This window comes from Eutrigla gurnardus, assembly GCF_963514095.1.
Source record: "Eutrigla gurnardus genome assembly, chromosome: 6".
Lineage (NCBI taxonomy): Eukaryota > Metazoa > Chordata > Actinopteri > Perciformes > Triglidae > Eutrigla > Eutrigla gurnardus.
The window spans coordinates 14519917-14536404 of NC_139920.1; the positions used below are offsets into that span (position 1 = coordinate 14519917).

General features: G+C 41.9%; 1 protein-coding gene across 2 annotated transcripts in view; it reads left to right on the top strand.

The window, feature by feature from the left end:
* The window catches only part of ddah1 (dimethylarginine dimethylaminohydrolase 1), a 77723-nt gene that overhangs the window by 3934 nt on the left and 57301 nt on the right, over positions 1-16488 (top strand). Inside the window, exon 1 of one of the 2 annotated variants that reach the window (XM_084011309.1) lies at positions 4140-4579. The exons of the other annotated variant lie outside the window; for it this stretch is intronic. Coding sequence (XP_083867435.1) covers positions 4286-4579 — 294 coding nt within the window. The 5' untranslated portion in view covers positions 4140-4285. Of the gene's footprint in view, positions 1-4139; positions 4580-16488 lie in introns of those variants that run through there. 2 annotated transcript variants of the gene reach the window in all.

The window sequence follows — 16488 nt, forward strand, 5'->3', positions numbered from 1 at the left end:
TATATATATATATATATATTTCCCTTGAAGTTTGTGTACATTATCTCACAAAGGCTGCCAAGTGTTGTAGTCTTTCTTTCTCCCTTTTTATTTGTAACGTCATTCTGACAAAGCATCAACAAAGAATGGCAGTCAAGTGGGTATTCATTTTTTCCTCTACAGTTGTTTTGTCCTTGTATGCAGATGCAATTATGATAACATCCTTGTTATTTGGAGTGAAGGTCATCCATTCCCCCGGTTGTTTCCCCTGGGTTTTACACAGTTTTACACATACAAATATATTATTACTATGTCCATCCATTTTACATAGGAGGCTCCAACAGTTTTCAATGATTGTGTGTGCAACCAGACATAAATACTTCTATTATCACACCAAGATACAACCTAAAATGTCATAATTTCCCATTATATGTCCATCTTTTCACATGGGCAGAAGATGTGAGCATGATTGGTGTCCATGTCCCTTTAGCCTCTGCTCTACTTGCTCTAGTTCTGTGTTTTATTATCTTGATGTGTCCATGATAGTGTCTTATTCTATTCTGTTTTGAAGTGAGCCCTGGCTACAAAACACATTTCCAGATTGTGAAAATAACTTTATCTAATGGTTAGAGCCCCACCGATACTGATTTCTTTATTACCGATCCCGATGTGGGGAAAAATTGCAATATAGATATATCAGCCAATATTCTCATATACCTTAAGATACTGTGTATATGTGTTGTGATTTATAACAACATCTGAGGGATTGTATACACACAAAGAAGGATATTTTATTGGCAAAAATGACGTCATTGCAGTGAAACAGTAAACTTAAATGTAAACCTAAATAAACATATATAAAGAACATGTCAAAAGTCAGGCTCAGAGAAGAAGAGCAAAAAAGAGGAAACGAGCGACTGTTTCCTGACCTCCCGTGTCACCGGGCATGTGTCCTAGCTTGTTTACTTATTGTCCCCGAACGCAGATTAGCAATTTCGCCCTGTTGCCATTTTTGAACGGTGTTTCCATGATGTGTGACCTGTGCTCAGTCAGGGCACGAGCAGGACGCACGGCTGGCCTGAGCTCAGCTGAAGACAGCAGCTCGACTCCAAACCATCTCAGCTGTGTTGGGCACTCTGCCAGCGCTGAGAGTCCTGTAGAAACAGAGATGGCCCACATTTCCCATCATGCCTGGCTGATGCCCAGTGTTGGACTGCGTAGTTTCTTATGTTTGCTCTTTTATGACAAGTTGACATGTTACAATCAGGGTTGGAATTTCGTCATTTTAGGGGCAAGATGGTTGCAATGCCAAAACACAGTAGCATACAGCTTGAGTGTTGTGTATGCCCAGCCCTTTAAAGATGACATGACCATGTTATTTCAGCTGGACCTGAACCGCCAGTGGTCAGACGGTCTCAAGCTCTATGACACAGTTAGGAAGAGTTAGGAAAGGTGTTAGGAAAGGTGTTTGCCCAGCCATCTTACTTGATGTTTCTAACCCAACTGAGCTTTGACACAGTGCAAACCATAATTTGAAAGAATTCCAGTGTCAGTGAATCACACCAGCCTGCAAACTCAAAGTAATGCTAGTGAACAGTGGCATCCACCAGTAGATTTAAGTCACCTGAATGGCGATCAGAGACAGGTAGTTGAACAGATGCTTAGGGGACAGTGTCATTCCTTCTCTCAAGATCAGACAATGATATTGGCTGCATTGAAAGGTTGCAAATGTCCATCTCTCTCAAAGGTCCTGAACCCGTCAAACGCACATATAGGCTGGCCTAGGCCAGTGTATCAGGAGATGAAGGGCTACCTCCATGATCCAATAGCACAGTCATATGAAGATTGTGAGAAGAGTGTTGCAACGCCTTAGAGAGTATGGCATCAAATTCAAGCCAAGTAAATGTGATATCTTTAAACCTCAGGTCTGTTATTTGGGGAGAATATAGTCTCTGCAGAGGGCAGCAGAGTGGATCCAGCTGATTTTTGAAGCAGTCAGGGCATTGAAAGACATTAGAGTGTCAGCCATCTGAGGAACATGCTTCGTCTACTCATCTACTTCAGGCAGTACATCAAAAACTTATCCAGGAAGGCCAGCTGTTTCTATGACCTCCTGAAATCAAACCATAAAGAAATCCCAGACAACCAAAAAAAGACAAAGACAAAGTGAGCCACGTTGTCCCCTCAAACAATCTCATCATGTGGACCGAAAAGCACCAGCAGACAGTTGAACAGCTGATTGATTGTCTGCCTTAGGTTTCCCTGATTGCACCCAGCCATTCATTGTACACACTGACGGGTCACGCCAAGGCTTGGGAGCAGTACTTTATCAACAACAAGATAGCAAGCTTAGAGTCATTGCCTATGGCTCTCGCACATTAACAACAGCTGGGAAAAACTATCACTACCATGCAGGCAAGCTAGAATGTCTAGTTCTAACAATCACTGACAACTTCTGTGGTTAGTTGTACTACGCTCCAACCTTTACTGTGGTTAGTGACAACAACCCCATCACCTGCATCCTGCCCAGGGAATACAATAGAACTGTTTGTAATGTGATTCCCTAATTGTATATGCTGAACACACACAATCTCGCCCTTATGGTCTAATGTGGCTCCTTATAACACATTGGATATAGTTCTCACACAGAATGATGCAACAACATCCATCCACCACAGCTGTTACCTGTCTACCCTGCCCCAGTACTGGCCTCCTGGCTGCCACCATTACAGCCATACTTTTCAGCCACCTAGTATGCATCGACTTCAACTAGCTTGACTCTACAGCTTGTAAATATAACCAGACTTTTTGCAGACTTCTTCTACAGACCATCAACAGAGACAATTCATGGATTCATGGTTTTCACAGACAGTTGTTATGGACTGTTAGACCAGACTATGTGAAGACTGTTTATGGACTGTTGATACCTTGGCCAAACAACAGCACATGGACTGTGAAACTGGATTGTTGACTGAATCTAGACTTGTGAACTGGTGCCACATTCTTGAGTAAATATGAGTATACTTTTGCAGAGTCTAGCGAGGGTGTGTGTGAGTGTGTGTGTGAGCGTGGTCCCCCACTTGGTAGCATAGGACATAATCACTCCGTATGCCGCTGCCATATTGTGTCGACTGTGAGCGCACATGTAATGTTATACACATATTGGAATGCATTTGCACTATTATCCATATGTTTTCATACACTTCTAGTAAAGTCCTTACTGAGGAAACGAAACACAATATCACTCGTGATTATTTCCTCCTTCTTTGCAGGGGCGTAACACTAATGTATATTTGTTTGTCCACCAAAGCAACATTAGCAACTTTACCCATGGCTAGCAGCAGCAATCCACAGGCTGCTGGTGCCATAATGCAACCTGAGCCTCATATTTGCAATTGTAAAGCAAATAACGCCCTCTTCTGAAATTGGGTCGGTTAGGGACCGAATTGCCGGGGCCCCTGCTGTAACTTGTCCCCTGTGTTGCATGCCTGACAGTTATCACTATGTAGCTGCCATTCTTGCTTTATGCAAATTGTATGATCCCGTTCAGCGTCTTTGTAATTTCACCAATTTGATACAGCCTCATGAAGCTTGATCTCGATTATATACCATTAAAAATCTAGGCTTCCATATCTGTTCAAATTAGACAACAGATCGATGACACCAATACATCCGTTATGGATAAATATTGGCTAATAAAATCGTCTGATCAATTCATTGTTGAGGCTTGTTTTGTCCAACCTAAACCCAAAGATGATCAGTTTATTGTCACACTAGACAAAGAAAAGCAGAAAATGGTTCAAACTGAGAATCTGAAAAGGGCAGTGATTGGCATTCTTGCTTGATAAAATACTAAAATAATCAATCAGCTTGGTCAGAATTCACGTTAATTGCATGACTTTAAAGCGTGCGACGGTTTGACTCGCAGCCTCTGCGCTGCTGATCCAGCGTTGGAGCGGATGGAGCCATGTTCAGCGCGTGTATGGCTGTCACTTGTTGGGCTGAGCGCCTCACGCGCGGCTGACAGGCGCGTCGGCTCCACGTGACGGTCGGTGCGCGTCACCGAGGCGCTGCTGTCCCCTCGCCTGGAGACCGGAGCAGGGCTGACTGACACTGTGTGCAGCAGGCTACAGTAAACAAAGAATACAAACCCAACAAACTAAGCAAAGCAGACAGCATCGGGTTAACGCATCGTCATTTCTATTCGAGTTGTCTGTTAGAGTGCTTTTTTTTCAGCCATTTTTTAATTTTTTTATTCATCTCAGATTTTGAACGTGCCAATCAAAGGAAAAGCAAAAAAAAAAACATGGCTGGTTTGATGACAGGTTTCGGTCATTACACTCACGCCGTTGTCCGGGGGATCCCCGCGTCCCTGGCCAAGGAGGCGCTCCGGACCGGCAATTCGGAGGTGGACCTGGCCAAGGCGCGGAGGGAGCACGAGGCGTACGTCGAGGTCCTGGGGACGAGGCTCGGGCTCGAGGTGGTCGAGCTCCCCGCGGACGAGTCGCTCCCGGACTGCGTGTTCGTGGAGGACGCGGCCGTGGTGTGCGGCGACACGGCGCTCATCACCAGACCCGGGGCAGAGAGCAGGAGGAGAGAGGTAGGGGAAAGTGTCAGCTTCCGCAGCGTGATGGTTCAAATACGGCGAAAATAAGAGGGGGAAAAAACAAAACAAAGTTCGATGTGAAAGTGGAGCGGAAGGCTGTCATTCGGCGTGCAATTAAATACTCCGTGAGGGTGCGTGTTGTGTGATACAGTATGAAGGTGGCTTTGTGGAAATGATTATGAGCAACAAGGGTTTATAAAAGTCAATTAGCGTTCACTCCAGATGTTTAACGCCAAATAAAATATGTATATTTTATTATCACACAGTAAGTTTCGGGGGGTTTATCCTGTAGGAGACCTACATATCTGGAAGCTGGAGGCTATTTATCACCTGCTGTGCTATATCAGACCACATTTTAACCATATTGTGCACCAGCCCATACAAAGGGATATGGTGATGAGGCATAGGCAACGCCCATTTTAAAGACGACAATGCTTTATATATATGCTACACTATAACCTACATGTTCTTATTACGGCAAAAACATTTTTTGTAAATGATTCATTATCTATGCATGTTTATAGTCTACTTAATGCTCTTCTTGGTGATTGATGGACCATTCATTGTCCATTATGTCAGTTGTCAATAATATTCATGTTTGTTTAAAGTGTCCAAGAAGATCTTATGTCATAATTCACTCAGTAATTAGCTGATGAGGCTCATCTGCAAAGTACAGAGGAAGAAAAGAGAAAATACAGACATGTGTTTTAGGAGCTGCATGACTGCTTAAATTAATCAAGACCATTTTTGAAAACAAAGCAACAGTGTGAGTGTATTCACGTATATGGTGAGCGTGGCTGCATTGTAGGGTAGTCGTATGTGTGTGTGTGTGTGTGTGTGTGTGTGTGTGTGTGTGTGTGTGTGTGTGTGTGCGTGTGTGGAAGAATGACGGTTGAAACGGTAGGACGGCTTCTGTGAAAGCCCCTGTCATATCAAATCAGAGTCACTTTGTTTGGCTCACTGGTGCTAATGGTCCCCAGCCTCACTGGAGGCAGGGATACTGATTGAAAAGCTTGCTGCTTTCAGCCACCACATTTCATTTATTCTGAACATGATACAAGTTCGGCATTTGCATGCATATGCACACGCCATCAGCGCTCTGACAAAACCCTTTCTCATATTTAAATTGTGATTCCCCCCCACCCCCGTGATGCATTTATAAAAACAATCATAGATGGATTCCAATTATCCAACTATCTACTACACACTTTATAAGAAACCTATTTGTATAATGCACTATGAACATATATAAAGTGATTATCTGCTTATAGCACTGCATGTATAATAAATGTTATACACACTCAGAAATATTCATAATACTTCATAACATTATGACATCATAACACATTATACAGTATTTCTCATGACTTATAAGGACAGATATCGTAATACTTTCTGATTGCTGGTCGCTAACATGCAGACCGGCTACAAATGTAAACAAAGCACAGAGAACACACACACACACACACACACACACACACACACACACACACACACACACACACACACACACACACACACAGGTGTATGTCTTCATCCTCTCCTCAGGATGCCATAACTCCACTATATATTTGCATGTAAATGCCTTGTTTGCTGCTATATTAATGCTCTGAATTTCACCTTCAGTGATATTAATGTTTGTGCACTTTGTCTGTGTGCGACCTGAGAGGTTGTTCCTGGTGATACAGAACATACGCAATTATCTCAATGCAGCCATTATCACCAAAGTAGCACTATGGGGTATTTATATTTCCTTTTATAACATTTCTCATTGTGTTAAAGTTTTTCCTCAAACTCTTTATATAGCCTGCTGTTCACAACAGCTGCAATGGCAACAGATAAGGTGCAGTTATCAGTGGTGCAGGAGCATATCTCTCAGCAGTAAATAACGCACTTTGCTCATGTGTGTTTTTAAGTAGTATGCACACTTATGGCGGGTAAGCGGTGACTCGTATTTCACCTACAAACAGACGGCGCCGTAATTATTAGGCACGTCTTTTTTGACCTGACAAATGATGAAAATGGGAAACGGCAGTTTAGTCTTTTTTTTATCAGCCTTGAGAATAAATCCTAGCTGAACTACAGTTTTGTGATCAGTCACTTCCTGTAGATGTGCCTGTGTTTGCTTGGTCAGTTACAAGTATAGCATCGTGTTGTTAAGAGATGCCTGTGTTGGAATAATTAGCACCATTTGCTAGATGAATGGGGAACACTACCCCTTAAGATAAGCTAGAAAAATCTGCAATTTTTTGCTAGTTTTACTGGTTCACTAATGATTTCAAGAGAATGGAACATCCTGGTTGAATTTAACATGATGTCTGACTTGTAACTTAAAAGGTTAATGAGTGACTATGGCTTTTCAGCTACTGCATGTTCTGCCGGGCTATATATATATATTGTATATGTGTGTGTATCCCTCTCTGTCTTCCATTCACTGATGCCAATGTAATGCCAAGCCCTACTATGGGGTAAGATTCAGTTGGTTTCAGTCGCAATTAGAAATAAAAGGCTTGTCACTGCTTGTGTAACGGGGTGAGACCTCTAATTTGTGTTTTCTTTGATGTTCCTACCGGGGAGCACTCAGATTTTTACAGAGATATAATTAAATAAAAAGAATGGTTGAAAAAAAAAAGAAAAACGATTAAAATAGTCCAATCCTGGAGTCTCTTTAAGATCACCATCAATACATCAAGTTCAAGGGGAGAGCCTCTCCTCTTCCTTTGTGTTGTTGGTCTCCAGGAGTCAGGGATTGTAAGGAGACAATGTGCAGAGAAGCTAAGTTAAGATCAAAATAGCACAGTTTTTAAAGGTCCCATATGATGTAAAATGTACTTGTTATGGTTTTTAAACCTTTCTCCCTGGTGTCTCTATAGACCCCCAAGCTATCTAAAAGAATGTCTATACCAGCTAGGTAGTCTCGCACACACAATAGATTTCTATCCACTCCAGTCAACAACGATGTGCCGAAGAGAGCCAAACACGACTTGCTCTGTTGGCTACAACAATCCAGATAAACGCCTGCATGTACTTCCATCGTCGGAGGAAGTCCATAACCAGCGGATTAGCATCATTGTTGATGGCGTTGTGCCCATCGTTGGAAAATGTTTGTATGTATCATTTCACTGAAGACAGCCTCGTCAACATGAGTCACTACGCATCTGGATTTAGCTCGATACCCAACTACAGACTTTGAAGCTGTAAGTTTTGCCAGTTTCATACATCGCTTGAATGTAAATATTGCCGAATTGCTTGATAAAGTTAGCATTAGCATGTTGCGCGGCTCATCTGGCTAGCTTGTCAACGTTTCAAGTAACAACTCATAATTATTTTTCTTGGGAAAGTTGTGCGGCTTTCAGTTACGTTAGCACCCACCGGCCAGCTAAGTCGTAGCTCGACTCGGTTTCATCGCCCCCCCCTCTCTGTCGACACCCCTCGTTGACCTGCTCGCCATCTTTCTTCTGTCCCTCCCTCCCAGATGGGGTGCCATTCACCTCTCTGTTTCCCCCAGTGGACAGTTGTTAACTTACATGTAGCTAATCAGTAGGCACATCTTCGTAGGCACAGGGTGAGAGAAGTCCCCAAACCACACCCTGGGACACTTTTAGAAGTCGATTTGTAGGAACAGAAATTAATGTACTCTATTGTCAAGTGAGTAATTCTCTAATCTTCATTCGTTTCAGGTTACTTTGTCATCTGCCAGGATTGTTATATGTGCTGCCAGTAAAAACTTGGACTCGGTCCACGTCCTTGGTACCGGCGAGGGGGGGAGACTCTAAACTTTTGCTTTTTTAAACTCTTTGGATCAGATAATGTTGAGTTAAATAGATGTGGGAATTCATAGGTGTTTTATCTCTGTTGGAATGAATCACTTGATATTCTTTATCACTAGCCCATTTTAAATGTTGTGGGATTTGGTTGTGGGTTTATTCGGCTCAGCCTCAGGTTGGTCTGATCGTTTTGTAGTCACCGCAGAAGAGATGAACTCGTTCGATCACACAATTTGATCCTTATCTACGCCATCACATTTTGTAATTGATTGTATCCAGTTCATTATTATTGTCCAACTCCATAAGACAATATGGATTGCAATAAGGTACTAAAAATGTCTTATTTGCAGGATGCATCTCATCTATTTGGCTGTGACATAAAAAGCTTTATTATCAGGGAAAATGCTTGTCCAAATGGACTGCGTGATTGTTGACTGCAGACTGCAGAATTGTCTGGAAACACTCCAACAAAGAGTCAAAGTGAATTATTCCACAATAATAAACACAAGTATGATAAGCTGAAACTGTTCATCAAGCTGGATGCAGAGCTGCAGAGTTAAAGATGACCTTTGCATTTGTAAAATTATACGGGAGCAATCAAATACATACAGGCAGCCGTCAAATTCAAAGATGCATTGTTGAAATCCTCCAAAATCCAAATATGATGAATAAATAATACCACTTAGATAGCAAGCTATGCTTTCTGTGCTCCTATGGAACAAACCGTTTGTATGCTTGTTTTCATCTTGTACACAACCAATGTGATTACAGGACTGACCCACAGTCAGTTTCAAACACATTTAATATAGTTTGTTGTGTAGTTAGTGTAGCAAACGTTGCCAAACTTTCCTTCCTGTCACCTTCATCGTTTGAATAACTTATCAATACATTTAAAGGGGAGCCTATTCATAGTCTAGTTAAAAAGTGTTTATGGAGGTGAGTGCACTGCGGATATGGTGTGTGGATGTGGATTCACATTTAATTTTGTTGTTGAGCATCATCTCGGTTGATGCTCTGATGCAAGTTCTGAACTGCTGGCACTCCTTGTGCCAATCAAAACTCACATGTTTTTGCTTGCTTACATACTTTATTGGTAGTTTTTCAGCACCAGCTCATGGAAAGGTTTTCAGGTGTCCTTACCCCATCATAAGTAAGAGGGTAAAAGGCTATTCAAAGGGTGTTGAGCCTGAGAATTTGAGGTATTATAAAGGGACAGTTACTGGAGTCAGTTTGGGTAGCACACAGATCAGAGTGCCAAGTAGCAGTATCTGCAGTTTGGTCCCATGTTATATGATCCCGAGATTCATGTGCAATTCCTCATCCCTGTTCCTGTCTGGTGCCTGTCCATGGCAGAGTCAAGTAGAGTAGTTCAGGAATTGGTATTTCCAGAAATTAAAAAAAAAAAGGTAGCACAATGGTTTTCTCAAATATTTTCTGTTGATTATACTGTTTTCAGTACATACTGGGCATGTTATGTACACATATGTGGTTACAGTGCTGCTTTACCTTCATCTGAGTAACTTGAGACCCAAAATGTTCTCACCGTGGTTATAAGCTTGTGGCAGTGGCTGGGAAAAACAAAGTGTCATGTTGAACAAAAGTGGCCAAAATGAGATTCCTCCACAAGATATCTGGGTTCACTCAGTGTGACAGAGTGAAGAGCTGAGCAATCACAGTCCATCTGCTGCTCCTCCACCTTCAGACCAGGCACTTAAAGGGCCAGTCCCCCAGACTCAAACTCTTGTAACTAGCTATGCCAATGTCAAAGTGAAAAATGCTAAGTATGCATGTTTGCCTTCACCAGATAAACCCCCCCTAAAAAAAGCCCTTTGTGTTTGTTTGCAAGACGCGGTGGGCACAAAGTTAAGCCTAATTTCATGCCAAAACTATTTCCAAGAGTTCTCTTCCCTGCCTAATCTGCATTGACAAACCTTTCACTGTGCCTCCTCGTTGCACTCACAGGTTGTCTGGAGCCTCGAAAGGACCAAACAAGCAAACAAATTGGACTTGTAAAGTGATGAAATTAGCATTGCAACTGCAGCAAGCCTTGCACCGGCATTTTAATGGAGCCCCAAGACAGATAAGACAATAACCTATGGAGGGAAGTTTTGCAAGAGAATTGGGAACTGTAATCGTCTCCCTTCAGCATAAATGGTTTGAGTTTGTTTGTTTGTGAATATTACAGAATAGATGTGCATTTATTAAAGGCTCAATACATTTTGTATGAATATATTTTCTGGAAGCATTCTTCAAATTGTTTTTTGTTGTTGAACAAAAGTACAGCAACTATTTACAGTTGTTTTTAGGTCACAAATAAACTCTCAAATCCAGCCGCCAAGTAGTGATTTTTGCTGAACTCTGATAAACTGCCTTGTATCATTTTGGCTGTCTCCGAGTTTCGGTGACTCCTTCCTCTGTTTTCATATCCTGTATTCCAGGCTGTGCTGGCAGTCTCTTTGTTTGACAGACAAACCTAATGGCCTAAAAAGAAAATCCCTTTCTGATCCTCCACTCCCACTTTTTTTTACTAATACAGCTAAGAACAAGTAAATCCACTTCATCAACTGTACAAACAGTTTAAATCCACTGTGAAATGGTTACTACTCAGTTGTCCTGCCCCAGACGCTATGATGACTTTAAGTGTCGCTATTATCTGTTTTGGAAGTGCCCGTTGACACTTACTGTATCTTATAATAGCGCGCCGCTGTAAGCAGTTACTGTAAGTAAAGCTCTCTGAGCCTTGGAAAATAATGGTCATTAAAAGGTTCTAAAAAATCTGTCATCACAAGTGTAAAAAGGTTTAGGTGTCAATGTAGGTGTACTTTCTGGAGTCAGGATGGAAAACTCTGCTTCACAGACACAATATTTAGGTCATGTTTTTATAGACGTAATATTTAGGTTTAGTCCTCGCAGTTTATACGTCCGCTTGGGCCCCTTTTATGGCCGTGCCACATGTACGCCCCCCCAAAACCAACGGCAGACAGCACAGAAGCCCTGTTTTGACTAGACGGCCTGCAGATGCAGACTCCTCCCCGTCCTCTTGGCTCTTATATGACTTCCCAAACGGAACCGACCTGCTTTCCTTCACGGAGGCTTGGCATCCGTGTGTGAATGGCGGAGGAGGGTGAGATACCTGGAACCCGCCAGTAGCGTGTGGGCCGGGGGTCAACGCGCCTTCCCAGACCGTCTGTCACATTCCTTCCACGTTGAAGCTGCCCTTCCTCTCACTGTTTGTCTGTCTGTCTCCTCGTCTGGCGTGTTCGTTTGTAACATCGCCGTGCTGCTTGCTCGCCCGTTCCTCCGCGGCTGATTCATTTTCTTACGATGGATATCGAATCGCGTTGTCGTCCGAGGTCTAACTCGGGTTTAGCTGATTGCGGTTACACATGATCTGTGTTTCCACAAATCAACCACTTAACAACGTAGACGGTCTGGCGGTGAAAAAGTGAGAATCCCTCCTTGGCTGAACAATATAGGTTACCACTTGCAATACAGGAAGAATCAATTACACTTCCTATTATATGATACTAGCGATAATAAATCACCGTGCTTGCTGAGAAAATATAATAATTTATTGGAAATTACGTTTTTGAATTCCAATATAAACAGTTTGGCAGTGAGCCAGACATCTTAAACTGGTTTCCCATATTTTGAGTTGGAGCTAACCTATGCCGTTCTCACCTTTACAAACCTAAACTAAATTAGGTAACGCTTCAAAAGGAATATTCAACGATGTGAGTCTAAATTCAGAACTGCACATCATCATATAGGCTTTTAACATCAGTATTTGTCTCCGTTACCAGCTCTTGACGGCCTTCCTCCATTTTTATTGTACACGTTGGATAGTAGAACATGCAACGCGTTGGTCTGCTGAGCTGCATCTTATGTCTTCAGTCGGTGCGACCATAACTATGAACGGCACTCAAATGCATCGGCATACATTTGCATTAGCTCATGTTGCACAATGAAATGAGGGAATACCCCTTAACTGACATTCATTATAAAATGTCAAACCTGGTAAGTCACTAGTTTCAAACAAGCCGACTAATGAAGGACTAAAACACAAACTTAGTAATGAAAACTGGTGCAAACGCATTCCAGGTCAGTTTTTGTTCTTGTTTCAGCATCATATGTTTTGGTTGAGTTGGTCAACACGTGCCCAGGAAGTGTTAAAGAACACAAATAGACCAGCGAGCTCTCCCCTCCCCATCCCGCCGGCACCTTAGACCCCGCTCCCTTTTATTTATTTTTTGCCTCTTATTCAACCACGGCAAACCCCTCCAACCCAGCACAGTGCAGCAGCCTGCGAGGCAGCTGCGCGACTCTCATGAACAGGAACTCCTCTCAGCCTCGCAGGATGACCGGGTCACGCTCAGCCGTCACTGTGGGTGTGTGAATGTCTGGTTTGGTATGTGAGACGGAGCAGTGGAAGACACAGGAAGTGGGCCAGGCATGGTGGTGTTGAGAAAAGTCACGCTAAGGTCAGAGAGGGCGCAAGCATAGCCAGAGACAAAACCTGTTTTTTTTTTCCACATGAAGGTTTGGGGATATGAGTTAGTTTTTAATAAAATGTTGTGCTTCTTTTCATCTTTATCTCTTTTCCTTCTAGCTTTTGCCTGCTGTCTGAATCATGTTCATAATTGTGCAAATACAAAGAAAAGTAACCTGATAGGAGACACTGTAGGAGACGTGGCTCCCAGAGACACATTACATTTGTGTAAATGTGATTTTGGGTCCTTTAAGGTGGAAAAAAGCTATTCCAAGGTAAAAACATTAATCATAAATTGCTTAGCAATTTGCACTTCTTATTTTTCCAGGGATGTTTGTATTGCCTTTGTGTAGTGGAGCAGGTTGTTCGGTAATGTATCACCTCTGAACATGATAACTTTCAAACTTGAACAGACACTAGAGCTTCTCTCAGGCTTTGTTGTGTCTCAAAGTCTGAAGGTCGGCCTCATTGACCTTTGCTTCCTGTTGAGGATTACTAAAGCACAGCTTTAAAGAATGAGAATAATGTGCCATTGGCTGCAGGCTTCCTGTTGGCCATATTTATTTTGTTTAGAGAGCATTGACCGATGTTGTTTGAAGGCAACAAACACCTCTGATACTGAGAACTCAGTGGATGCAGTAGGATTGCATTGATGTACTCAGTAGTGGCCCTCGCTTTGACCAAACACATACTTCAGTGGGAACACTGTGATTGTGTCTCCCACATTTTGCTGCACTTTGTAAACATGGTGGAAAGCTGTCAAGAATAACTGAGATAAATCTCTGTTCGCTCTTATAATCTCTCTTTCTCTCTCTCTCTCTGTCACTCTTTGTCTTCTCACTCCACTCCCTTCCTTTCATTCTCACTCTTAAAGAACAACACACTCCGGGAAAGATCCAAATTGTCAACATTAACTTCACTGATTGCTGAAAAATGCGGAGCCAAGACGACTCTCTTACGTCTTGCAGGCTATAAACCATCAGTCGCTGCTGTCAGTCCAGATGACAGTCGCAGTTAAATACACAGAACAACAACAACAACAACAACCGTCTGTCGTTTTTATCTGGAGGCCTGTTGATGGGATTTGGCTGCCGTCAGGTGCTGACAACAAAATACACCCGTGTCTAAGGAAGTGGTGCACCGACGGAGCTAATATGTTGATCTCAAGAAGGCGGCATGCATAGCAGGTTCACTTCTTAGTATGCTAACATGCTAACATGTGCTAATTAGCAGTTAACAGAAGGTACAGCTGCAACTGATGGGAATGACATTCGTTTTGTAGGTATTTCGTCATCAATCAACAGTTTCGGACAAATTGGACATTTTGACCTGATGATGAAAACTCAAGGGATCGCCAAAGTTGTTAACTATTCATCCCGAGTGTGAACCACGTTTGATTGCAGTCTATCTGGTAGTTGTCGAGATGTTTCATTGAGGAAGTAGTAGATGGAGCAACGTTGGCATCCAGCAGTAGCTAAAAATGACAAACTTACACAGTGTATGATGAGTCGACAAAACAAGCAGTTTTGAGATGTCACCTTGGGATGTGGAGAATTGTGAGAGGAATTTCTGACATTTTAAAGGCAACCAATTGATCGCTAATGGAAAAGAATCATTAGTCGCAGCGGTAACCGAGACCGTCCAAATGCTTTAAGTAGAATACTGAAATGCAGACGTGTGTTTTGCTGTTTGACGAAGACGAAAGCATTCTTTTTAAAGTAGAACATGAAAATGTGTCCTGCCTCCGACTAACAGGTGTGAGCCTGTCAAAACACTCCTCCTGTCCTACTTGTAATTATCAGCAGGAGGGTGACGTGATCGCGTTCTTCGCCCCAGTCGGCATTTTAAATTGACAGAGCATCAAAGGAACCCACCATCAGACTACTTACTTAAATCGTCTACTTTCCAATGAGCTCACGTTAGCTGGAATAATCAAATTCTGCACACGATTCGGATGTGTAGAGTCGGCAGGGTTGTGAAAGAACACGGTTGAAACTGCTTCAGGTTTTTGGCACTACGTCTGTGAAATAGAGCAGCGCTCCTGGTGACTTGGAGCCACATCAAGAGTGAAGTAAGCAACGAAATATTGAACAAGAATTGTATCCAATTGTAGAAAGAACCAATTGTATCGTCATAGTAAAAACAAGGGAGATAAGTCACAATTGGAAAATTAACTTTAAGAACCTTAAAATGATGTAGTTGTTAAGCGTTTTTTCCTCATGACAGTCCTCCACTATAACATATAATAATAATGTAAATTTCACTCACCTTTCACTAGGGATGGGACGGTATAGGATTTTGGCACACATCTGGATAAAAAAACAAAAACATACTCGCAATAATCATTCTGGTGAATGTTCCATTATCGGGATTATCAGAAATATCGTTACAAGTGACTTGAAAAAGCCGTCTAGCTTGTCGTCATGGTGTGAAAGTAAAAAACAGAGCCTGATTTCATTGTTCACTAAAAAGGATTTTCACTAGAAAAAAAGTAAAAAATATTTATTTCAGTTCAGTTTATTTATATCAAACCCCATGGCAAGTAATCATACAAACAATGATACAAAAAAATTAAATAAATAAAATAACTGATTAAAAAAAACTATTCTTTAACAATAACACATATGTACAACAATACTAATAATTACATCTTTAATGGCGCCATATATAAACGTATAAGCATATAAATAGAGAAACATAACTGTACCAATACATATGTACATATCGACACACTATGTATTTTCGCTTTAAATATTTAAACTTCTACAGTATATGCATACATGTACTCTATACATTTATATATTTTAGATATATGTTTCTTAAAAAGTCTTGTAAAGTGATTCTAAGAGTTTTAAGCACCTTTTCATGATTATGGGGAGAATATAGTGAATCACAATTATTTTGAGCTGGCTTTCTGTTTTCATGTCAAGGTTAAGCTCACGTGAACCAGACCTGATGCACGATGACACATCGCTATGATGCCCACATCCATTTCAACACACACCTTCAAATAAAACTGCCCTCTCACGCCCTTTTAGTCATTCCCAGCATGACTGGGCTTTGTTTGAACGGTGGGAAACAAACAAAAAGACACTCATCCTGAGCTGACACGTAGTGTGCATACGGATGCATACTAAATTCCACACGTAGAAAAGCTCTCACCTGCAAACAAACTTGCATTTCACCCCCCAGGCTGTCCTTTTTTTTTTCCACTGATGCAGACAGCAGGCACACACCCGGTCAAGTCAATTTCGTGTCTCGTTGTTGGACGGCGACCTGTGAGGACAAGCTAAAGCAAAGGCTCAGTCACATTTTGTACATTGCTGTAGCAGCGAGGCCTCCAGAATACCCCAATTAACCCCATTGTTTTAACATCTGTTCCACTCTGTTCCACTCTCGGTGCACAAAGCCAAAAATTATACTTCTGACGGGAACGTGAAGCAATCTATTAGAGGTGTAACGATTCATTCGATTAATCGATGAATCGATTGTCAGTCCTATAGATTCTACTAAATCGATCTGCTAAAATAAATAAATAGAATGAATCGTTTTGGCTTCACCAATAATCGATATAAATGCAATCGGATGAATCGTGATTCTTACTTATGATTAATGTTTTAATACGTTTAAGACACTCTCTCCCCTGC